This window comes from Castor canadensis, chromosome 12, assembly GCF_047511655.1.
Source record: "Castor canadensis chromosome 12, mCasCan1.hap1v2, whole genome shotgun sequence".
Taxonomy (NCBI): domain Eukaryota; kingdom Metazoa; phylum Chordata; class Mammalia; order Rodentia; family Castoridae; genus Castor; species Castor canadensis.
Window position 1 is genome coordinate 116,515,946 of NC_133397.1, and position 26,584 is coordinate 116,542,529.

General features: G+C 37.4%; 1 protein-coding gene across 5 annotated transcripts in view; it reads right to left on the minus strand.

Annotated features, from left to right (window-relative positions):
- Nucleotides 1–26,584, minus strand: part of Ntng1 (netrin G1) — a 321,200-nt gene that overhangs the window by 28,616 nt on the left and 266,000 nt on the right. For 3 of the 5 annotated variants that reach the window (XM_074050871.1, XM_074050868.1, XM_074050870.1), the window contains 2 exons: nt 21,651–21,818; nt 16,874–17,008 (listed from right to left, as the gene is read on the minus strand). The exons of the other annotated variants lie outside the window; for them this stretch is intronic. In XM_074050871.1, coding sequence (XP_073906972.1) covers nt 16,874–17,008; nt 21,651–21,818 — 303 coding nt within the window. The remainder of the gene's footprint in view (nt 1–16,873; nt 17,009–21,650; nt 21,819–26,584) is intronic. 5 annotated transcript variants of the gene reach the window in all.

The following is a 26,584-nucleotide window of genomic DNA, read 5'->3' on the forward strand; positions in this document are numbered from 1 at the left end:
ATCTCCTAGATTATTAAACTTGCCTTTCATCCTGCATAGTTCCTATGATGGTGCAAGGTTGAAACAGTCAATAAATATCTGCTGATTGATTGACACATTCCTCAATGCAAGGTCTTGCCTCCTACCTTGCTCCTTTAGAGTGGTGTTCTTATATCATTTGTTTCTCTCTCTCTTGATTATTCTTCATTCAACATGTAATTGCAACAACTAGTACATTCATGTCAAAGCATAAACTAACACCCCAATATAGTGTGTAGAGGGAAAGCACATTTTTAATGCAGGATGAACCAACCAAGATGGCTGACCCCTGATGGTGAGTCTCTGTCCTTATGCTTTGAAGGTTATGTTTTCGTGTCAGTTTTCCATTTTGTGGCAATATTGTTAGGACTGCAGAAGTGTTAACATACTCTCTGACCCTAATGCCTTTTGGTTTCCTATGAAAATTTGGCCTTAATTCAAGGGCAGTATGACATCTGGTTAAGTTGCTACTTATACTATTTAAAAAATTTTTACAGGAATAAACAACCTTATTCTCTTCAAAGTTAGTCTCAATTTGAGTTTCTGTCTAGCATAGGATGAGAAATATTTCATTGTTAAAAAATAGCACATAGCATGAACTTGCTAAGAATAGCCAAATAACCCTGCAGAATGTCTCCTAAGGAGTTCTGAAATAAAAAAAAGAAAAAGAAAAAAAAAAGAGAGAAAAAAGAGGGATTTGAATTCATTCTGACATACAACCCCCGAAGGTTGTCAATAGTCACAAAGCTGAAAATAGTCATGTATCTGATCGGTTTTAAGGTGACTCAAAGAGTTATAACTGTCCATCTGTCACTCCTGTGAAACTGGTTTATGCCCAAATGGAGAACCCAGTCTAGTATGGTCTATTTAAGGGTTATCATAATTCAAGACATATCTGATAGGCAGTCATTTTAACATTATAGAGTAATTTCCAGGATTTTGGATGATACTAAAATTGACGAAGGATTGCTGCTATGGTTAAGGTAAATCTTAATGGGTAAAAGTTTATAATAAAGTGTTCTATTTTCCTACTAAGAAACTTAAAAACCAAACACGTTTATTTTAGATGAAATACTAATCAAAAATTTGCATTTACAGATAGTAATTACAACTTAAAATGACTGCAAAAAGAAACAATAGCTATTAAATCCTATACATTTTTAGCCTTTGATTTTTCAGGAATAAGCTATGAGTATATCTTTCACTTTATTGTATCATTTATTTGTAACTTGATTGCTTTTGAAATTTGTCAAGTGAATCCTCATCATTTTCAATGAAACTATTAAGACAGGTATCATCACTTAGAGTTTTAGTGTCTCACTGTATGCTTCTACTGAGTGACAGAAACTGGGTTAAACATTTTAATTCATTGCATCATTTAACTCTTACAGATGGCGAAGTTGATCCAATTCTTCATTTTGCAGGAGCAAATCAAAGCTAAATGAGGACTTGATTTTTTTAATACTAAATATTTGAGTGTGCAAAAATAACAGACTATTCTGTTGCTTATGTAAGAATTTAGGCACATTAGCCTGGGTTGGAAACATCACATTTTGTTTCATTATCTTTAAAATTCTGTCATTGTCCATAATGTCCTTACTTCTTTACTTCTAAACTAAAAAAAAAAAGATGTTAATTATATTTTTTAATATCATTTTCAAAAATATAACAATGCAAACAAAAATTTGGGAAGAATGGTGGGTAAAGCTGTCAACAGAAATAATGAAGCCATCTATTTTTTCTTTATACAAACTTGCTTTCTGTTTTAGAAATATTTTATCAAGACAGAATGTAACCAGGAAGTTAATTTTTTTTAAATGGTTAACTGGGAACCTGGTAAAATACATTTCAGGGTAATGCTAATCACGTGTGTCAAGATAAAGGAAATTAAGGTGGCTTAAGTTTTCAGATCTCTTCAGAAAAATCAATTATAAAGCAGTTACATTGCTGACACTGAACAATAAATCCCTGGATTTAGTTAATAATAATAAAAAAAAACCCTTCTACTTTTGAAGGTTTGTTTTGCTATCCTGAAGAAGAAATTCATGACATTGATTTTTGAGGAAGAAGGGGCTATTTAAATCAGGTGTCTTGAAATCCAGGCATATTCTTGATCTCAGTCTGTGTAGCCTGTTTGGATCAGCAATCACTTACCATCTAGGGAAGACAGCTTTATTAAGATGCTCATAGTCTGCAATACCATTGGCTTTAGTGTGTGCCCTCTTACCTCAAACCCTAACAAGGGGTGGCAAACAGGAGCCCAGCTTGCATCACTGCATAGTGTGAGTCAATGCATGGCTGGATGAAATCTTTCTGAGAATGCACAATTATTGAATCTGCAGTCCTCGATCCTGGTTGCATATTATAATTACCTGGGGAGTTTTGTAAAATACAGATGCCTGGGGTCCACCCCCAGAGAATCACGCTTCAGCATACTGCAGTGGGACCAGTGACAACTATTTCACTTCCATCTCGATTAACCTTTAGCTAGTCAGTGAGATGTTCACTGTCTTGTCACTTTCTAGTTTTGGATGATTAGAACCTTGCTGTCATTCTTTCCTTTTTGTTCTCATAAAACCAATGACACAAAGGTTAAAGCCACTGAGAAAGAGTTTTTCAACAAGTACAGTTCTGCTCATCGCTTTTCAAATGAGCAATTAATAATTCATAACAATTAGCTGAGTTATGAGTTTCTCTTTCAATATGTTTCAAACATGAATAGATTAAATGGTAATTGCCATGAAATTTTATGTTCTCTATCTCATGTACCCAATAAAAGTTTATCTTTTGGAGCTCACTTTGTATTTCCTTTTGATATATTCATAACCAAATGCAATATACTATATTAAAATATTTATTATGAACCTATCAAATATTAACCACCTTTAAATTGTATGGATGAAAGAAAACAAATAGACTGCTTGTTTAAGTTTTCATGGTTTTCCTTATTTTAATGTGATTTGAATTTGTACAATGCATGCCGATAAGACTGATGAGGTGAGATACTTGTATGAGTTCCTGCCTCTTACCTGACTTTCCCCAAGGTACAGGTGTGTCCTTCAATTTCCATCATTATTTTATGAACACTGAGTGATTTAAAACAAATAGCAAATACATATATGTATATATATTTGTTGCTACATATATAAAGATATATAAATATCTTTATAAAGGTATATATATAAAATATATATATATTGCTGCTATTGTCATTGCTATGTACATATTTTCATTTAAGAGTCAGCCTGCGCTAGATTAAAATTCCTACTTATTACCTAGTCCTTGTGTCTCAAACTTTAATGTGCATAAGGTTCACTGGGAGAACTTGTTAAAAACAGATCATCAGGGCTGTGGCAAAGCCTAATTCCCTAGTGCTCTGGTGCTGTTGGTTGAAGGACCAAACTTTTAAGTTGCAGGTTACTGACTTTGTGTAGCTTCCTTAGCCTTTCTGAGCCTCAGTTTATCTATCTGTAAAATGGGGATGACTGCTAATGAGATTTTATGGAGATTAAATAAGACTATAAATGGGTTGGCATAGTGTCTAACACATGGAAAGCCCTTAATGCACAGTGGCCTTTGTCATAGTTATTGCATATTAATAAGGAGAGCTGACCATGACTTAAAATGAGTGGCTAACTTAAAAAGGCTAGAAGGTTCCAACTTAGATATAAGAGTCTAACAGTATGGGTCAGAGTTGCTTATGATCAAAAAAGCCAGCTAGAAAAGAGGTTGACAACAGTTTTCTCAGATTTCAACCAGAGTGAGCTTCTGTCAGACTTAAGACCTCTCTTGAATTGTCAACCATTGAAGGACAAGAATCACATTTTATTTGTCTTTTGGTGCCAAAAAGATAGTTTAATTTCTGATATGTATTAGAACTTCAATATATGTTAAACAAAATGATTGTCTGAATTAAAGAATGAGTAAGTAAGTGAAGGAAAGACTGAATGGACAAATGAGTGATTTGGGCAACTTGATACTAGCTAAACCAGTTTGCCAGAGAGAAGAATTCAAAAACTGAGTAAAACTGTATTACAAAGTTCTTTTTATCACCTTGGTTAAATCAAATCTAGCAACCACGGATGAAATGAAAGGTATGCACTTCCTGTGTAGCATGAGTTGATCTCACTTGTTGTATGTGAAAGGACACATTAACATGGTTGATTTAATCTTGCTTTATTAGATGTGTCTATGAAGTGAAGCACAAATTCCTCCATTCCAAGACTCTGCACAGTAAAGTACTTACTTCAAAAATTTCAAGTTCAGATATGATTAAATGGGACTCATACGTTATGTCTTTACATGGTTAAGCATCCTCTTTGCAAAATCAGCAACTTTAATGTTTATTTTAATTAGAAAGAACAAGGGTGCAACATCCCAGGAAAGAATACCTTCCATGTGAGCCCTAGAGAAAGCAGACTCAGCAACCTCACAGTGACTTTAGTGATCACAGTCTCTGACAGCACACCATTCATAGATCACCAGATTAGCCCAGACCGAACTCTCCAGCAAACTCCCCAACATTGTTTTTTTGCATTTGAAATCCATGTGCACAATGCAGTACTCCATACTATTGATTTTCATGATAAAGAACACAAATTAACATATGAATGTAGTCCACAGGGTCAACAGTACTACTGAAAAAGACGCCTAACTGTAATTCTGAATAATAATTGCATCAGTAGTTCATCATTTTTGGTTATGTTTCAACTCTGAAACACATGCCCATTTTTCCAGAGTTGTAGTTTAGAAAAAGCAATTGTAATATGTCATGTTAATATAACTTTACAGAATAGGGGCAGTAATTTTGCTATAAACACATTTTAGCAATTGTTTCTGTTTTAAATAAACATCTAGCAGTCTTTGAATGGTCTTCACTGCTAATCATGATGTTAGAGATTAAGATTGGATGCAATGCATATGGACTGTGTGTGGATCTGAATGTCTGTGTGCATATGTGCCTATTCAAGGTGGAGCCCAACTTTATTGGAATTTACATCAAGATAATGAATTGTTCTGTCTTTGTAGTATTCTTTTCTCCACCTTTCAGCACAGAATAACTGAATACTTACCATAATTTTTAAAAACAGCAAACTTGACAAATATGGGATGAAAAGCACATATGCATTCAAATAGCAATAGGTCATGCCATCATTCCTATGAGCAATACAGAATGTCCTGAGTTTAACAGGCTCAGTCACACTCAAAAGAGAGCTGGGGTAGAAAGGGTAGGAGTTCAAACTCTGACATACATATTGTTCAGAATAATTGCTACCAATATTAAAAGCAATGAGAAAGAAAAAAAAAACCTCTATGTTCTTAACACATTCTGTATGCATTTTTCCCTCGAGCCCTGGTGTTGGAACCTCATATTATTACTGTAATTCCCTCTTAATAGAGATTTTTTTTCAAGGTGACGGGTTGATGATGCAGAATGCAACAGAAAGATTCCTCACATCAACATGGGCAATCCTGATCATGTTTTGGCCACCCTGACTTCCCTTTCATTAGTTGCTGATTGCACGAAATTGATGCTAAATTGGCACGGCTGGCTCCAAAAGCCTTTAACCAGTTGGCATCAACTATTTCTGTGATCTTGTCCTGGAAATTAAATGGTCAAAGCCTCCATGTTTCTTGGAATCCTAACATGGTTCTTAAGGTCAATTAGGGCCTTGTAAATATGAACGAGTTAGATCAATTTCCTGTGATCACCATGTCAAGATTTTAATGAAATGTCATTTTTCTTACTCTCTCCTGACTCCTGCTTCATACTTCCTCCATTTTATTTAATAGCACCTCTGTGTTTTCATTTCTAACTGCTGTGTGAGTTTGGAATAAATCAAACTATGGTTGCAGGCCAAATCCAGCCTGTTCCCCATGTTTATTGCGGCATATGACCTGTGAATAGTTTTTATATTTTTAAATGGTTGAAACCAAATAAAAAAGGATAATATTCTTAAATGTGAATACTATGTAAAATTCAAATTTTGGTGTCCTTTACTGAAGTTTCTTTGGAACACAGCCATACTCATTCATGTGAGTGTTGTGTGCTACTGATTTCTGTTATTGCAGCAGAGTTGAGTGGTTGTGACAGAGGCTATATAGCTCACAGACCCTAACATAGCTACTACCTGGCTTTTCACAGACAAGTTTGTTGGTCCAAGAAATAAATTGTCAAAACTTCTGCACGAGGCCAGGGGCAGTGGCTCAAGCCTGTAATCCTAGTAAATTGGGAGAAGATTGGGAGGATTGTGGTTTGAAGCTAGCAAGGGGGTGGAAGGGAGTTTGTAAGACCTCATCTCAATCAATAGCTGGGTTTGGTGGTGCATGGCTGTCATCTCCAGCTACATAGGGAAACACAAATAGGAAAATCGAGGTCCAGCTAGCTGGGCATAAAGGGGGACCCTATCTCAAAATTAACTAAAGCAAAAAGGACTGGGAACATGGATCAAGTGGTAGAGAACCTGCCTAGCAAGCACAAGGTCCTGAGTTCAAACCCCAGTACTGCCAAAAAAAAAAAAAAAAAAAAAAAAACCCAAATAATTTCTCTCTATCTGCAAGGTAAAAAGGACAAAAATCTTATTAAATGCCATGGCAAACATGATCAGTATTCATTGTTTGCTGTTGATTTCTGTCCCACTTATCAGGTGTTTCAGTTGGGGGAATTCCATTCTTCAAATGTCTGTTTTGCCATCTTTAAATGAGGAAAATCATCTTCTCTCCTCTGCAGACTGAGATAATGCCTAACTGTTCCCTTTGCAGAGAGAGCTTAGAAAATAACTTTTATTATTTTTAAATAATAATTATTATATCTCAGGAATTGACTCGTGTAAAAAGTTCATATCATTTATGAGGTTTCAGAATCACAGACTTTCAGACCAAGCAGGATTCATGGAATATGTCCAAATCCTCATGAGGAGTTTCAGAAGCAACACAGAGAAGGCTGAGGTGGGCAAGCAACATTCTTAGGGGAGGTGTCAGCACACACACCCAGAATCAAGACCCTTGACTCCAACGCTAAGCATTGTTTTCACGTTGCTCAATTGACTCCTAGTTCCACCATGGTCTATCATGTCTGATCCTGACATTCTGCTCTGATGGGGGCTGAGGACTGGCCCTTCCCTTTGATGACGATTTTCTTCCACAAGTTTCAAGTAGGGTGGTCATTTTGCAGCATATGTAGACATTACCTTTATATATTTAGCTTCAGATTTTCATATTCTTTCTCACATACTGTATACACATTCACACATGCACTCACTCCCTGGTGTGTAATGACCGGCTCAAGGTGAGCATTCTGTCTATAACAAAGACAGAGCTTCACACTTGGCTTCTCAATCTTATTATGGATAGGACCTGACCGCTGCTCATAGCTGAAATTGTGCCTGCATTTTTTTCATAAGCATTGGCATTTCACACACCTTTCACTGTTAAACTTGGGAAGTTTGGAGTTAAGTTTAGGCACACCCTGAACTTAATATTCTCTTCAAATGAAGGAGAAGTCAGCAGGGATTACCGAGTAAATATGGAGAGGAAAGCTGTCCTGCAGGTGAGAGCTGAGGTCCTCTCTGAGACGGATACAGGAGAGCTAGGAGTAGGCTAACAGGCAGAGCACAGAATGCCAGGAGGTGCCTGAAATTGCTGTCTAATCTGTGCACTGTCTGCATGTGTCCTCTGCTAGGCTTCAACAGTTCGGAAGCTGTGGGTTTGGAGTGTATTTAGGGCACAATTGTTCTGTGGAGGGCATTCTGAACCACTCACTCCTGCCAAGCAAGCTCCATCCATATTTACCTCTTATAGTTGCTCCACACAGAGCTATTACTGTAAAGACTTCCAGCACTTTCCACCACATCAGCCCTGATACCCTAGTCTTGAGTGGAGACTCAAAGGTGGCATTAGGTCCCTGATGTATTAGAGGTTGGTGGATTTTTTCTAACACTCACAAGTTAAAGTTTAGATTCAAGGGAAAATAAGAATTACAGCTGGAAACTGATGGCTCTTAGCATGGCTGCATGGCATGGCATCTTCCTGCTGAATCAGGAAAAAAATTCACAACTGGGAGACAGCCTGGAGTTTGCTCTTCTAGCTGACAAAATGAGCCTTTGTTCCCCAGGAGGGCTGCCCAGCATATTTCTAATGCCTACAAATTGCTACTTTCTATCTCTGGCTTCCTAATATTTTCCTTTTTCAATTATCTCTGGGAGGCTCCGACTGACTCTGTTTAAAGAGCACTGCCTTCCCATTCCTCTAGACAGCAAGGGGCATTAAGGGCCTCTTGTGTTTATTATTATCCTTGTTATGTATATGGTACCCAGCAAGGGAACTGATCCTGGCATTCAAGTTACTAGCAGCAAAATTAAAAGCTTGGATTCAATGATGCCATTCATTTTATTGAGGTGACAAAGTTTTAGTCATAGAGATAAAAAAGCTAAATGAGTAAAATTGTATGTCTAGGGCTGCAAATGCTCTGAAGCATCACAGACAAGTGACATTCTGCCTGGCAAAGGATTCAACATGTGAGGTCAGCTGGTGAAATATGAACTGGACATTTTAGTGGAACACAGCAAATAGGAAGAGACAGTAACTAGAGGCAATTGAAAAATTACAAGTTAAGTTCAAAGTATTTGTCCAGGGAGTATAATCTTTTTCTCACAGAAGCAATTGAAGACATCATCGTAATATTTCCATGATCACAAGTTGTCAGGCTTGTAGAAGTTAATCTTGTATGAAAAAAAAGAAGAAAGAAGGAAAACTTTCTGAACTACAGCAACAGAAGAGGTGTGATTTGAAACAATCTTTAGAATAAGCAGTTATATAAATCTTTAGTTTCTGACTTTCAGAGGATTCAGAATGTGAAGAGTGGTATGCATGTATTTAAAATTTGTGGGTAAAGAGAGGTTAGAGTGTAGAGGAACGTGAAGTAAACATACTGGCTCAAAATAAAAACTCAACTGGGTACTCCCAAGGTCCCTTTCCTTTGCCCCCTGGGCTTGGTCTGAAGTCAGAGCTGGAAAATTGAAGAGGCCTTTTAACTTGACATTCTATTTAAGCTAAAACTCTTCAAAAGCATCACTAATAGGACCACATTCAGCTTCTGTCTGAACTTTATCCAGACTCTGGGGAAGTTATTATTACCCTATGCACCCAGTATCTCCTCAGATGGCTGGAGGAACTAATTCTTGGAAACCCACCTCCTCCTTTTACCTCTGGTCCTTGCCCTGTCTCCATGAACTGATTGATGTGTCAAACACAAACACTGACTGACATCTGTATATGTATACCAACATGCTTCATCTCCTTTCATATGAAAACACCTTCATCAAGGGGAGGACTCTCCCATGTCACTGTGTACTACAGTTAAAATGTTGCTTCTAAGAACTAGACTCTTTTTATACAGGCTTCTCGGGACATGCTACAGTGAAACTATAACCTCCTTTGATCCTTCTTTACCCTGAAATTGTAGGAAATTCTTTGCTACTGGTGACATACCGTCCTCAAGAGTCCTCTGGATCTGAGCAAGAATGTTATCTAAGATCTCCACATATATGTTACTTAGCTACTTTTCATGCTTTGCTCCACCATCTTCATTTTTACAGTTTATTTGTTTAGCCTAATTTTTTATCACTGTGTCTAGCACATATTAGGAATCAAATTAAAGCTCCTCAAATCCTCATAAGTAAGGCTTTTTGATTGTTAAGTTGGTTTCTTTAGAAGTCTTCCATTTTCTCCTACATGCACATTTTTAAAGAGGATCTAAGATTTTACCTTTTTATCAAAAATATTTTGAAGTTTTTTGGAACAGTACACTGGAAATGCTTAGGAGCATTCATTCCTCATGTGACACTGACATCTCCACACAACTGTCAGTGGTTCTAGTGGTTCTCCTGACTAATACTTCCACTTGTTCAGTGAAGAAATTCTCATCAATGCAAGTCAACAATTTCATCAGAACACATATTTTAGCAGATATCTTGATATTTGAAATCCTCAGTTTTGAAGATAACAGAGCAGTTCTAATTTCCAATTCCCATTGAACCATATTCCCTCTAAGTAGTCAATTTGTATATAATATACAACCGTGATTCCTTTTCTATACAGTTTTTGTTCTTGACTAAAAGATATGTGACTAAACAAAAGAATTCGAGATTTTTGGAGGGGGTGAATTCAACTATAATATTTTGTTAGAAATTTTGTAAATTTCACCATGCATCCCCAGTACAACAATAAGAAAAATAAGGTATAAAAAAAGAATTTGAGATGGAGAGATTATTTTGGATTTTGTGTGGGTCCTTCTGTTCATATCAGGCCTTACAAGTAGAGACCCTGGGGCTGGAATGAGGCTTAATGGTAGGACACTTGCCTAGCATGTGTGAGGTCCTGCCTTTGATATCTAGCACTGGGAAAAAAAAAATGAAAATACTTTTTTACCTTAAGTCAGAGAAAGGTGATGGTGGCACAAATAAATGGAAAGTTCCTGAAAGCTAGGGGAAGAGAGCACACAGCAAAGGTATGTGGAAGCCTCTAGAAGTTAGGAAAGGTAAGAAAATGGATCCTTACTTGGAGACCCTATGGACTTCTAACTACTGAACTGGAAGACCATGATTTACATTGTTTTAAGCCATTACATTTTTGGTAATTGGTTAAAGCTGTATTATGTACTCTCTGCAAGAGGATACATCTAAACCACAAAGTTTTATTCCCCAAACTTTCTGTTATCCTCCTGAGATGATCTCTTTTTTTAAAAAAATACTATTCTGTGGTTTGCCTCAGCATTTGGTTTGACAGTTTTGTCAGGGTATTTAAAACACGTTACTAAACTTTAATTAAACATTTTATTTGTCAGGCTATCGAGCCTCCTGTTAAGCACTTTTCACTATTATTGGTAATACATTTCCTGATCCTTCTAAGAACCCAGTCTCTGATGACATTGAGGCCATGCTCCAGCAAATGGATGTCACTCTCTTCCTTGCTATGTGTCCTTAGTTCTTACAGTTCTATTCCACAACCGTAGCATTTACCTTATGTAACCAAATATTTTTATTTTAATCCAAATATGCAGGCTATGAGTTCTGAAAATGTCATTAATATTCACACAGGTTAGGTAACAGTGAGTCACAATTGGTGGCTTTAATAAACACTGAAGGATTGTCCAATGGATCTTAAGTATGTCCTCTAGAAAGCAATGTATTCCACAGCTTCATTTATTCTCTATGTGGCTATTTCTAGTCTATCTAACTAGAAAGTCAGAAACCTATGTCCAGGCTTTTTGGTGCTGGTGACAAGGGTTAATTCTATATATAAAGCAAGGAGTACTACTTTCTTTTTAGGAGGTTCATCTTTGTTCTCTGGGACTTGGCTATTACCTCTTCTCTGATTTCAAAAGGGATATTTTTAAAACATCTTCTCTTTCTTCTCAATGTTTTATTCTTCTATTGGGCAACCTTGACACTAATTTTGATTCTGCCAAGCCTACTCAAAATCTTTTTATTTCTGTTTTCTTTTCTGGATTATCTTGTTCTGTGCTGTCTAAAGACCATTCATTCTGATGGCTTTCAGGTGTTTCACTTTTTCTGTTAGAAAGACTGGCCTGCATTTACAGAGAATTGGTGCCCCCCTCACTCAGAAAGCTTACTGATGAGCCTGGAGTTCTTTAATTTCCACAGTGGAAGCCACCCGTTGACTTTTGGGGTGAGCTTTGCTTCAGCCTCTTGTATTAGCACCATCTTGAGCCAACATGCTTTTTTAGAAGCCCCTAGATAAATAATTTGGTGCTTCAATACTGGCCAATCCTGCTGCAAGTTTTGCACTAATACTGTTCACTGAGCTTTCTTCCATCTAGTTTTTGTTAGGATAAATTAATTGTACAGAGGGGTTTCATTATAATATTTATAATATGTACATAATGAATGGACTTTGATAAAGTTCACTCCATGTATATTACTCTTTCTTAACCATCCTCTCCTCCCTCCCCTTTTAAATGGTTTTTGTGGGTTTCACTGTGCTATTTTCATGTCTGTATGTATATATACATATATTTAGTACTTCTATAATATTATATAATATTCACCCCCATCACTCACTCCCCTCCTTCTATCCACTGATCCCTCCTCCCCCAACAGTTCCCTTTACAATCATGTCATATTAGTATTTTTTAAGGTCTAGATTCCACATGAGCAAAAACATGCAATATTTGTCTTTCTGAGTTGGCTTACTTGCTTAACATGATGATCTCTGGTTCCATCCATTTACCTGAAAATGATATAATTGCATTCTTCTCTATGACTGAATAATATTCCAGGGTATGTATATACCACACTTTCTTTATCCAATCATCAGCCATTGGGCATCTATGCTGGGCCCATATCACAACTATTATAAATCCGTACACTAAATTCTTGACATGGATTCCTGTCTAGGCCTTTGTTAATCAATGTGTGCTTGAAAGTAATAATAAATGAGTGCTTTTTATGCACTATGCAGACCACTTCATTATTTTCCTTTAATTTTCTCAATAGCCATATGGGTTATATCCTATAATTCCTGTTTTTACATGGACAACCAGGTTTAGATAGTCCAAGTAATTTCCTCCAGGTTTTGCAGGTACAAAGGGATGGGGATGGAATTTAAACTCAGGTCTATGGGACTCAAGAACCCATTCAAAAAGCACACTCATTTTGTTCTACTCACAGAATGCAGTGACAGTGTCAGTGTCTGGATCCCTTTGTTTACTTTCTGTTCTGAAGTCCAAGTTCTTTTGCACTGTAGCTCCATACTGCTCCTTTCACAGTTCTTGGTGGTAGTGGTGGTGTGGAGACTGGAGTCTGGTGCCTGGACCTCTTAGACTTTTCCTAGAATCTTCCATGGGCCCTTTCTGGCAGTCCCAGCTCATTGCTGCCAATGTCACTGACAACCTTACTCTACTACTGCTTTTCTTCTTGCCATTGGTTTCCTGTGGCCTGCAGAATGTCTTTGTCAATAGCATTGTGGCCAACCCAAGGATAGGTTCAACTTGGGCCAAGGAGAATTATGTGTTGGAGGAGGTGGGGAAGAGAGAAAGAGTGACTTGAGAGACATTTTTGAGTGCATTTATGTTTGTGAAGACAAGGAATGATTAGAAAATGTTTATCAATCTACCAGCACCAGCCAATCAGAACGCACACCTGCCATAATACTGAAGCAGGTGCCGGAGGCATCCTGCTGTGACAGGCCACTCCCTGTCGGTGGTCGCATCTTGAGTATTATCTAAGGGGTTCCAGGCAAAGGCATTGTTAGGATCTTGGTGAGCAGCCATTTGCCAAATGGCTGAAGAATTTCAATATTAGAATGTAGAGTATCAGCCCTAGGTGAGTGTGTCTGTGGAAGGAAAACAGATTTCAGAATAAGATAAAATAAAATAAAAAAATAAACTCTTGTGTCCTCAAGAGAAGTTTGAAATATGTTAAATTTTTATATAAAACTAATTTCAACCTTTCCTTTTAATGAACAGCCAGAAAAGTCTCTCTAAGTAAAAATCTGATCCTTTCATTCCTCTGTTTAAAACTATATGATGTATCCCATGTCTCCCCCATATAATGGTTTCCATTCCCCTCCCTGATGAAATGAAACTTCTTATCTTGGAATTGAAGAGATCACACGATACAGTTCCTCATTGCTTTCATTTTCCTCTCCTTTCCAGCACACACACGCACGTATGCACGCACACACACACTCACACAGCTTATCAACTATTCGCATCAAAACCATTTGGTATTTCTAGGACATGGTATGTTAGCTCATGCACCTTTGCCTACTTTTGTTTTATTCTGGGGGGCTCCTACTAATCCTTTAGTGCTTATTTCATAAGACACTTCTTTGAGGAGTCTTATTCCCCAGCTGGTCTTCACTCATAAACAGTCATGTGTCTATCTCCTCCTCAGCTCTGATTTCCATCATAATTGTTGAGGTAAATGCCAATGTCTCACTCCAGATGGTGAACCCCATGTCCACATGTCACAACAGCTCTCTTCTTCCTTGAAGCCTTTCTTGTTAACCCAATGCTTAAGTTATAATAGGTACTAAATGCACACTCAAGAGGATAAATGCACTTTCTCCCTTCATCCTGGAAGTGGTTCATATAACAAGTATAGGAGGTGATGGAGCTGAAAGGCACAGTGGGTTTTGTGATTTGTACATCACAGGCTTAAATTCAGTCTTTAGATTCCACAAGGGAAAATTTGGCAACATAACTTTTTTTAATATTACAAAAATTAATATAGAAAAATTGACTTAGGTAGGTCCTTTTTTGGTTATGCACCCCCATGGCAAAATTAATTTATTTCCTTTCCAAAGTCTTATCCAAAACCTATTCATTAGGTTCTGCTTTTTTAAGAACTTAACACGACACTTCCTGTTTGAGAAGTGTGTGTTAATTACAGCCTCCTTATTGTTTATCCCTTGAGTCTTGGTACTTGTTTCTATCCTTCTTCTGTTCCTCTTTTTCTTCTTCTCACTGATAGCTAGTTCTGGACCTAATGTCAAGCTGTCCCAGAATTGATGGTTGCCGCCTGAGTCCTGCCTCCTCCTGTGGTTCCTGGGATCCCCCTAAGGGCCAGTGCTTTTAAGGAACTTATAGCATATGGGGCTTTTAAGCCATGGCTTTTGCTAGAATTTCTGTACAGGTTTGCAGATTGATTTCTAACTATGTGATTTCCTTTCAATAGTCCTCTCCAATGTGACTAAAGACCTCAGCCCTCACGTTTAGATCTCATTTAAACTTTGACTTTCTCAGTGCAAATATCTCTGCTTATCACCACAGTTCACTGCTGTCCGTAGCATTTTATTTTGGCTTTACATTGTGTTTAAGTGTAGCTGCCAAATAACTACAAAGGACAAGAAGAGCATTCTATCATTTTGTGTAAAATTTTCTATAAACTTAGCTGTAGCCAGTTATTATATATAGAACTTATTACATAGAATACAGAAGTTATTATTATATTATAGATATAGCATAATTTTCTATAGAAATTGGCTCTAGACAGTTCCTGAATGTTTACATTGTTTTTTCAAATGAAAACTAAGCAGAAAGAACTCTGGAGTTAAAGAGTTCTTGGAGTGTCTCAAGTGGCAGAGTGCCTGAGTTCAAGTCCTAATGTTGCCAAGAACTCTGGAGCTATGTCATACAGCATGGTAGACACAATGGCTGTTAGGTCTTGCAATACGGCTAGTCCTAACTGAGATGTTCTGTAGATATAAAATACACATCTGGTCTGGGTGTGGTGGCTCCTGCTTGTCATCCCAGATACTTGGAAGGTAGAGATTGGGAGGATGGCAGTTCCAAGCCAGTCTGAGCAAAAAGTTAGTGAGATCCTCTTCTCAACACAAGTGTCATGCCAGCTACACTTGGAGGTGTAAATAGGAGGGTCACGGTCCAGGTTGGCTTGGACAAACAACACAAGACCATACCTGAGAAATAAAGCAGGGAAGGGCTGGGTGTGGCTGAAGGTATAGAGCACCTGCCTAGCAAGTGTGAGGCCCTGAGTTCAAACCCCAGTACCACCACAAACAAAAACAAATGAAACAAAAAAAAAATCTATTTCTAGAGACCACAAAAGAGTGGAAAATACATTCTCAACAAGTTTGATATTACTTATAAGAAATATAAAAGATACTATTCCACACATTTTGGGTTAAATAATAAAATCTTTAAAAAGAGGACCATTGTTGGTACTGGAGTTTGACCTTAGAGCTTTGTGCTTGCTAGGCAAGTGCTCTACCACTTGAGTCACTCTTCCAACACTTTTGCTCTGATTATTTTGTAGATAGGGTCTCACTTTTTGTCCAGGCTAGCCTGCACAGTGATCTTCCTATTTTATGCTTCCTTTTGTAGCTGGGATGACAGGCAGGCATGTACCACCATACTCAGCTTTTTTCCACTGAGATGGAGTCTCACAAACTTTTTTGGTCCAGGCTGCCCCGAATCTGTGATCCTCCCAATCTCAGCCTCCCAAGCAGCTGGGTTTACAGTTGTGCGACACATCTAAAATTACATGTGTGGCTTGCACTATTTGCTATGGGACTTCTCTGCTCAAGAGGACATGTCTTCTGGTTATTTAATATTAGCAAGCTTAAGGAGAGATACAAGGGCAAGTTAGTGCAGAATTAAAAAGCAGAAAAAGCTAAGAATGACAGGAGGAAGCTTCTGCTGGATTTTGCAGATTCTGTTGTATACACACTGACATGCCACCTGCCTTGACAAGCTTTTAAGAAGCCCTGCAAATCTCCAGAGACATGAAGTTGAACCAAATGACTTCTGTCTAAGGCTCGTTACGGGTGCCTCACCTCAAAAAGGCTTAAAATCAATATTGATTTTTGTCACTTATTTTACCTGAGAATTAAAATATCCCTTAGATTTATTACCTCCAGGTTTTTGGTTAGGATTCAGGGATGAGTGTGATAGCAAGGGTGGTAATATGTTATGTAGATATCATTTAATTTATGAACTCTATAGCCCCCTAGGTAGCTTTCAGTAGAAGAAATATATTAACCACATACACATTACCCTTCATTTTGTGGTGAGGATTTCCAAGCTGGGTCCCTGTTGTACCACTTAATTTATGGTCTGGCCAGGTACACGCACCTCCATACAATATTTCAATAGAAGTTGCACCAGCTATCAGAGAGGATGAAGACGAGCTTCCAAGAAGCCAGCTGGACAGCTGATGGATCACTCTCCTACAGTAGGCTGAGGCACTCAATAGCCTTTAAAGCTTGTCAGCAGTTTGGGTCTTTTTCTGCTCTGAGAAGCTGCACACACCGGCCTAGACAAGCAGAATTAGCCATACTCAGCAGGCAGAGGGCAGCTCCCAGAGTTACTTACGTTGACAGCCGGAGTGCCAGGAATTTCCCGGCAGACACTCATCACACTTAGGCCCTGTCGTTCCAGTCTTACACTCACAGAATCCTGAGCCATTACAGCGATCATGGATTGAGCCAAAGGGGTTACAATAACACTCTGTAGAAACAAGACAACACACAGGCTGGAGACAAGCCCACTGGGCTTATAGGTCATCAACACAGGAACGTCAGCTTACTGAAATGCATCACTTACTTAAAGATGTCCATTAACGAAATGCTTTGGCAAATACAGCTACTTCAGGACCTTTTTTTATTTATTTGCTCAGACTTTCACAATATCATTTTTATGATATGGGAGGAAATCAGCTGAAAACTTCCAAGGAAACAAGACATCATGCTTTTCACTGGTGACAGATAGTAATTAATGGAGATTCCATTTGTCAGGGCATTTTTAGATGGCTTAATGAACGGCAGGAGAAGTTTGTAAATCAAGGATAAATCAATATGCCATCAGTGTAAAATCCGTTTTAAATTATTAAAATGGGCTTCTCTGTTACACTCAATATTTAAGAACTGCTCAGCATTTAAAATGGGCAGTGTGAATGCACTTTGCTCACTTGAAGGCAGTTTTGTTTTATGACTTGGGACCGTGCCGTAAGTTATCTATGTAGATATTGCTGTGTGATGAGCCCTTGGATGTTGCATTTGTTTGGTAGGCATGGTAGTGCAGCTCTTAGGCAGCACAGATTAATGATCATAAAAGAAAAATAATCAATTCCATAATCCCAAATGAATATCAACATAGGTATAATTTCAAATGTACACTTTTCATTAAAATGTCTGCTGGCAGGGCAGCAGTATAACTTTTTGTATAATAAAAGGTCAATGGAATATTTTCTTGATTCTTTATTGATTCTTATGTTGACTATTTATATTTCTGAGATTCTATTATGGTTAAACCTGGAACCATTAGTTGGGAGGTTAACACAGGAAGTGTGTAGTGTAAGTTATCTGTGAACCAAAGTTCCTTTCCTCATTACCACACTGTGTAATCTTTGGCAACTTAATATTTCTGTCTCTCAATGCCCTCTATTGTAAAATGAGTCCATTCGGAGTGTCTCTTGCCCAAAATCCAGATCAACTCATAGTCAATCAACCAATAAACTGAAGTCTTTGAGAAGCTCAGTTTCATATATTCAAGTTTAGTGTCATAGATTTTCAGGTTAGGGTTTATCACTAAGGGTTTTCACTTAGGGTTTATCACGGTACAAGGACCCAGGAACTTTGCTCTTTGTATCATTGAGACTAATTAGATAATTTCTTCAAACTATGTGGAGCACCTCAGAGTTATGATTTATTTCATGTTGTCAGTCTTTTAGTTCAGTATCTTATTAAAAGAAACATCCATGAGACCAACAGGGACATATGTAGATAAAAATAAAACTAAAAAAATCTCTAAAATGCTCCCTATGCCTGGCTTGGTTTGTATGTAGTAACTGGCCTTTACTTTAAAGCTACATTGTCTAGTATAGTGTGTGTGAAAGCAGTTTTTACAATATTTTAAAATAGCAATTTTGTTGTGATTTTTCAATGTTTGTACATATGTATGCTATAAGTTTGGAGCTATGCAAGAACTGTAATGTGTTTCTTACTATTTAGACTAAAGCTTTTATTTTTAATTTTTTGGTGGTACTGCAGTTTGAACCCAGGATCTTGCACTTGCTAGGTAGGCTCCATCACTTGCGTCATGGCCCCAGCCCTATTTCTTACTATTTAAAGTGCTTAAGTTGACAACGAATTACCAACACTTTATAAGCCAGTTTGCGGGGATACATCTGGCCAGCATGAATTCACATACTGTCCTGGTTAGTTAGTCCATAACAATTAATTAATATAAGGTTTTAGATGCAAAAAATGTAAGCAAATTAAAAAAAAACAATGGAACACTTAAAGCATTGTATAAGCCAGTGTTTGTCATATGAAAACTGTGGTAAGTTACTCAAACAGTCATGAAAATAAATGACAAGGAGAGGTGTAATTTTACCCTCAACCTTACATACAAATACTTCACTTTTTCAAAAAATATCAGTTAAGGAGCAATATTCAACGGTGGATGTTAGAATAGTGGTAATGGCCTTGCAGGATCATATTTTATTTCATGATACTATGAACAATATCAGGACTGTTAGATTGCAAAACAACATAAAATACTTTTGGTAGCTTGATTAAAAAGTTGTACTACAACTGATTTATAGATATTAAAATTGTCTTGTGTTTGCTTTGTTCTGTACAAGGTACCTCTGATTACTTGATCTTGGGTTTCAAGGGGAATTAAAAATAACACATTATAACTTTGAGATATGTCTAGCAGCAACTGCCGAGCCGTGTGTTTCATTCGGATGCAAAGCTTGTTAGCAGCGGAATTATTAATGGTGATTACCCAAGGTCACGAACCATGTGTCCTCTTGCTTCCTGCTTACTGTTCGAGTTTATATGAAACAGAAGCATGCAAAGATGTCATCTTCATGTAATTGTTGTGTCACCACAGGGTAATTACATGCATCCTTGGAGACATGGCTGTGTTTGGAATTTGTAAGAAAAATGAGTAAGTTCACCCATTACAAAGCAGCAATCACCGTGGCAACATGGACTTGCCAGCTAGCTGCATTTTATATTTGCTGTTATATAAAATGATGCAAGTACTTCAAAACATCCATTTTAACACAGACTCTACTTTTCTCAAAGACACACTCTGTTCCTCCACACCCAGGATGGGGACGTTAATTGCCAATTGCTAAAGAATTGGCAAAACACCTTTAAAAAAAGAAAAAAATTTAAAGAAGACTTAGATGAAGTTTAAATTTGCCAAGATTAGTGCCTAATTCTGTGAAAGTGAGTTAAGTAAATAGCCATTCATTTTCATTAGTGCTTTGTAGACAAAATGGTATTAAAATTAACTCTCAGTTGTTTGTGTTACATTCTCTCAAATTTGACACTTAATCTTTTCCTTGACTCTTTTACTTTAAGGTCTTTTCTTTAGTTTATTTAAAATAGTAAATATTGTCAAGCACTTTAATTTTATTTAAAAAAAGATTAGGTTTTATTTCTGTGTTCCTATTTGTTTTACCTTTTGTTTTTTACGTATTTGTAGCATGACATTTACATATTTTTACAAATGGAATTCAGTGAAATATACTCTTCATTCAAAGTTCAGCCTTTTAGGTTTTATTTATACTCTGAAATCTTTTAACCCAATTATTATGAAAACAATTGAACTTCTGCTCTAAACTGATGGTGGAATTGCTGCTCTCATCCAAAAAGCAAACTAGAAGTAAAAATCTGACATGCTTTGCTAATTGTGTCAGAGTGGTTAGGAGAGGGTGTAAAGTCTTTGAAGTCAGGACACCCTTTGTTGAAGCAGTATGATTTGGGTCAATTAGCCTTACTTTTCTCAAGTAGAAAAAAGGGGCAATTATTAGTATAATACTTATCCTACTGTTTTGCTAATAGTATTAAGATAAAAATTTTTTCAAGTTGGTTCATAATTTACCAAGTGCTTCCTGTGCATCCTATCTGATCTAGATTTGACCAGGAGGTTCACAATTTACCCAAGGCACATAGCTATCAAATGGTAAATTGAGTCTGAACCCAGCTCTCCAGCCTCCAAGCCCAGTACTCTCCTTATTTTATTTACAAATGATAAAAGAGGAAGCATTTTGAAAAATAGAAACTACCATCAATATCAACAGGTTATGTATAAGTAGCCCAATTAAATTCAAAACAAGCATATGGCTGTTTTATGTGACACTTGGTAAGAACCTATGCAACCTTGACAACCCAATCAGAAAGCAATGATCCCAGATGTATAGTTGGATTGGATATTTTTTTTTGATGAAAAGATTACCTGTCACTTTCCATCTTGCATATTTTATTTAATTCAGTCTCAATGTGAAAATTTCTACCTTTAAAATCGGCTGCCTGTATAACTAACTACCAGTGTAATATCAGACAGCATTTCAAATGGATGCATTTCTTCACAGTGAGTATAGATTGAAATTCTATTTATTGTCTCTTATTTTTCTATCATCCTCTCTTTCTTAAAGACTTGCTGCATGCTTTTCTGGACAGAAAGGACACCTGGTCTTCTCCAGATAGCAAGAGCAGTGGTCATTGTATGTGTGTGTGTGTATGGTTGGGCTCAAGGTACTCCAAAGGACCCTGTTTTCCAGTGCTCATGCACTTTGAAAACTAAGAGAATTTATTGCCTTGAATAAGGAAGAAATTACTCTTTCTTCATGTCTATAGGAAAATCCAATAATGGAATTTCATTATGGTATTTGGAAAAGTCTGGCTAACGTCTACATTACTACTAGCTTTATTTCCAAATGACAACATTTTGAATCCACCAATACTTGTTGATCACCAACTATATGCAAGAGTTTGTACCCCAAATTTTTATACCTAGAATTAAGTCCTATACAATGAATTTCCATTTTAAAGGTTGATTGTATAATTCGAGGTCATAAAATCGGGTGAAAATTACCAAGTTTTCAGATTGCATGCAAAAAAGAAAAGAATAAAGGAAGAAAAGTCTTCATTTCCTAAACAACAACACAAGAATTCAAAAGACAGCCCCCAAGTATGACTTCAACCAGTACAGTTGAATGGGCATTTGCTCCATTGACAAACTTCATTCTGGTTCAGCAGAGGGGCGAATCAACAACAGCCTCGCCACCCTAAGTAGCTCCCCATAGCTGGAAAGGCACAAAACAAAAGGCTGAAATTATAATGGAACTGACCTATGCACACATTCTCATCGTCCAGCTGTGCGGAAGCATTTCTGAAGTAGCCCAGCCTGCACAACTCACAGTGCTGCCCTCTAGTGTTGTGTTTACAGCTCACGCAAATGACTGTGTTGAGCAGATCGATGTAACTGCATCGATTGGAGTGGCCGAAGCATTCACAGTCTTGCAAGGAAGAACAGAAATGTATGCAGAGTGTCTACAGCAGCAGAGTAACAGCACACTACATGCTTGGATAAAATGAGGGATGGACAAAAGATGGGGGGATGGCATCACATATATGTGAAACACGACACATGGCAACAACAGGTGTTTGTGACTGGCACGGCAGTAGCGTCTGTTTCGAGCAGGATAGAAAGGTCGGACATTCAAAACATGACTGGAGATTGTTAATTCTTGGCAGACAAGATGAACAGAAGCATTTGCAGGTGTACACCTTTTAAAATTTGGGAAGGCTTGTTTTCCATTGAGGCAAAAGTCTAATTTTCGTACATGGAAAACTTTACTGTCATTGCATCAGTTCCCCCCTCCTATTTGCAGTCTTAAAAAGAGGGAGGCAGGCATGTGAGCAGCAAAAGTCTGACTCTGCTGTCGCTCAAGGCTCCTTTGTCTCACTATTGTTTAGGTCAAAACAGTAACTTAGTCAGGGTTCCACAGAAATCATGGCAAATTTAACAGGGACTGAGACAACTACACAATTCTTTAGTTTGTTTTTTCCTCAATGCTAAAAGGAGAAGATGGCTTTCTTCCATCTTTCCTTCTTCAGGCCAAATCTGCAGGTTTATGTGTGAGAAAAGACAGACAGACACACACACACACACACAAAAAACAACAACAAAAAAAAACCAAGAAGAGATTGTTTATATGAAAAAACTCAAGATTTCCTTTTCTTTTGAGTTTCATGCTAAGTCTGATATGAAAAAAGATTTCTTTTCATTTTTTTCCTGTTAGCGATGCCTCTGAGGCTTAGTAGTGATGGTGGGTAGACAGGGAAATGATGAGGAAGAAAGGATGAGAGTGATTGGGAGAGTGGAGAGTGAATAGGTTTCCTCTCTTGTATCCCAACCAAAGTGAGAAGTTATAAACCTAATTCAACCTTTTAAAAAAAAAAATAAAGATAATGCCTCTGTTGATGGAAATAATTATTGAACAGAAAAAAATCTGTGAGGGATAAGTAGGTGGGGAATCTATTTTATCTTCCTAAAATTTGGAGATAGGCCTAGCTGGGTATACAGGAAGATGAACCATGATTTTTGCAAACTGTATCTATAAATCCTCTTCTCTTTAATGTCTATCTTTTCTTTTATTCCATGAGGAAATCAAACAAGTCTCTCTTTGAACTTATTCATTTATTCATTCATGCAAAAATTTACCAAGTCAATCTATTACATGCTAAAAACTATGCTAAGTGTTGATTAATTTACTCTCTAGCTTACACAAATTTTAGGAATAATACATTCTATTCAGAGTAAGGTAGAATAAAGAGAGGTAGCTAGTTCTAACAGTTTTTTTTTTGTTAACATGCTACCACTTATCAGAACAATGTGGATTTATTTATTGAAGCACTGCTGTCTCTAATAGACTGCAGAGGTCAGGGTCCTCCCTGAAGTGGAAGAGGACACTGGGGACAGTGAGAGGTAAAAGATACCTTGGAATAGTGTCAGTAACTTAAAGAACCCAGTTGCTTAAGAGGCAACTTAAGAGGGGAGCAAGAAGAAGAGGATGACCCTGAAGCCAAGCCACCTTCTTTGTTTGAGATCAGTGATATATGTGCAAGGAGTGGGGATGGGGAAGGAAGACAGAGCAGCCAGAGGCAAAAGGAGAGTATTGGGGGAAGGAGGCTTTGGAACTTCAACACAGAATATAGAGGAATCAATCCAGTAGTTAAGGCATGGCAAGTAAACAGTAATATCATCACCAATCATAATCAAGTTATAGATTCCCAAAGTAAATCTCCCTGGAAAACAAGTGTTTACCACAATCTACATAGCTGTCTGAGTTACATCTTGTGTTTACTTGCATTTCTGTCTCCCTAGAAAACAGGAAACGCTTTTAGAATTTCCCTGGTTTCAAAGTTTGCAACAGAATCTTTCTATCTGGAGCCTCCCAAGAGTAGTGACTGCAGATTCCAAACCTAATTGCTTCCTAAGGACTTCTCAGAGCTGCCTGGGATTGCTGAGAAGAGGGCACAACAGCCATGTCCTCAAGATCCTCTTCTTTAGAGAGGCTTCTTATTGGTTATACTTCTTCAGATTCCTAACCCAGGTGGAATTTAATTTAATTAAACCACATTTCCCCAAAAGCATCTTTTATATGCAAAAGTTCATCTTAGCAATTTTCTGGAGCTACTCAGAAGCTTGATTAATGGGTCAGGCAAATGGGCTTAGGTAACTAGAAATGAGTACCTGCCAAGAAAATGAAATAGTAAAACAAAGCAATCTAGGTGGAAGGAGATCGTCATTTAACTTGAGAATTAAGTAAAATGTCCAGTAGGAATACACACGCGGGAAGGTAGAGTTTTTGTTTTTTTTTAAGAAGAGAATTAACATCTCTGATGAAAGGAACAGAGGTATGTAAAGGCATGAAACTGGAAGAGAAAAGGCTGGAGGATTTTCATAATATGATTCCTTGTGGCTATTAAGGGATTTTTCAGGATCTGCCTAGTGGGCAGATCTACTTGCTTAATAGCATCCGACAAAGCTTTATCCAAGCAAAAAAAAAAAAAAATCTGTAAGACAGGTCTAGGGATATAGCTCAGTGGTAGAGCATTGGCCTAGCATGCACAAAGGCCTAGGCTTAATCCCAGCATACACACACATGCACACACACGTGCACACGCACACACACACACACGCACACAAAAAGATAAGACAAGTTCAGTATTTGAGGCCCATTAATGAGCCACTATAGTTATATCAAATGTAACATTGTGGTCTACTACTATTTTAATTTAATGAGAAGTATTCATTTATGCCACCACATTTGGGTCTTGTTTGAAATCAATTTATTAATTTTGATAGGATAAGTTAAATAATTATATAAGAAACCATAGTCAGTGAAACACACTCTTATTTCAGAAGATAAGGGGATATTTTAAATGTTTCTAATCTGAGAGATGTAATAATAACTGGATTCTCTTAAGACTTCTAGGACTCTTTTGAGACTTTCATAAAGCTTTCTTCTCTGGCTATGATAGATTTGAGAATATAAATTGATTAAAAGATTTTTTAAAGTGATTTGAAAAACATGAGAACATTACATAAATGTAAGGCATTTCAAATATGATTACTAGACAGCTTTGTTATCTTCCATACTTTTTTAATTTACCATTTTTAGTACCTTGTCTTCCCAGCTCAGACACTGAACCCATTAATGATCATTAATGATACACTTTGAGTTGCATTATCATATTGAGATCTTAAAAGTATGGCATCTGTAGTTTAATAATTCTTTAATTCTCCAATTCACTGACCTATCCTGTCCTTCCTTCTTTCCTTGTAAAGTATAGAATCCAGGATCCATCCTTATAATCACTTCTTTTCATGTTAATCAGAGTCTTCTGAGAAAACCAGATCCTTGTTAAATTCAGTGTTCCCCTCTCCATGTCTATACCCTAGCAGCTACATGTGGCTGGAGGTTTTTTTTTCTCCAAAAAACAGGTCTAACTTCAAATTTATGATCATCATCCTCAGTGGGGTTCTCATGGGTACCTGGCAGTCCTTCCTAAAACAGGGAACATCTGGACCACCACTCTTTCTCTTGGTCTTTCTCCTTCCATTCTAATTGTTTTTGTTTTTATTAAAATAGGTGTTTTTTTTTTAAATCCAGTGACATAAACTGAAAAAGCTTCTATATGTGGACCATTCTGAAATAGTAATTTCCAGCCTAAACCAAATCTCCAGTTACTTAGTCAGTGAGACTGTATTCACACTCAGATATTGCATTCAATTGCCTTCTTAGCATCCCCACTTGAAGACTTAATAAATATCTCCTTTTCACCATGTTGGAAACTGAGCTCTTGGGCTCCCTTCATAAACCTGCTGCTCACTGAGGCCCCATCTCAGGAAATAATAACTGCTTTCCTCCAGTTGCTTAGATTAAAATGTGTTGATGCATTCCTTTTCCCTTTCCCTACAACCAATCCATTAACAGATCTATTTGGCTATGCTTTTAAAATAAATCCCAAATATGACCACATCTGATCACTTTAATTAAAGGTATCACATCTCTCACTTGGGTTATTGCCAGAGTCCCCAAATTGCAGCTACCCTTGTAGTAATCTCTTCTTTACACAGCAGTCAGCATGACCATATCAAAACTCAAATTAGGTCATGACACCTCACTGTTCATAATCATAATGGCGTCCTGTCTCATTCAGAGTAAGAGTTCATTTGTTCCTGAGTGCTCTAGCCTTCGTCTTCCCTAGTGGCTTCTGGCTGTCACTTTCTTCCCCACTTGCTGTACAATGCCTTCATATTGTTCCTCAAACATGGCAAACACTTTTCAGGGCCTTTGTACTTGTTCTAGAATACTCCTCCCTAGACATCTCCTCAAACATTACTCATTAGTATTTTCTCACTTCTTGATTTGGGTCTCTTTCCAAAGAAAGTTCTCTGACTACTTTATCTGAAATAACAGTCTCCAACTGAAACACCCTGATCCCCCCAACATCCTAATCCTGTGTAATATTTCCATAGAATTTATAACATCTGAAAAGTATATTTAAAAGTTCCCTCTGTATTCTGAGTGTACATACACAAGTGTAAACAGGATGTGCTTTGTCCACAGCTGTAAAGCATTGCCTGCTGCACACTAATCCCTTGAAAATGCTGTGGAATGAATGAGCAGATGAACGAAGGATGGTCTTGAGGCAACCCCTCTTTTAGGAGACAGAGGACAGATACACTTAAATTCATTCCTCCACCACCCAA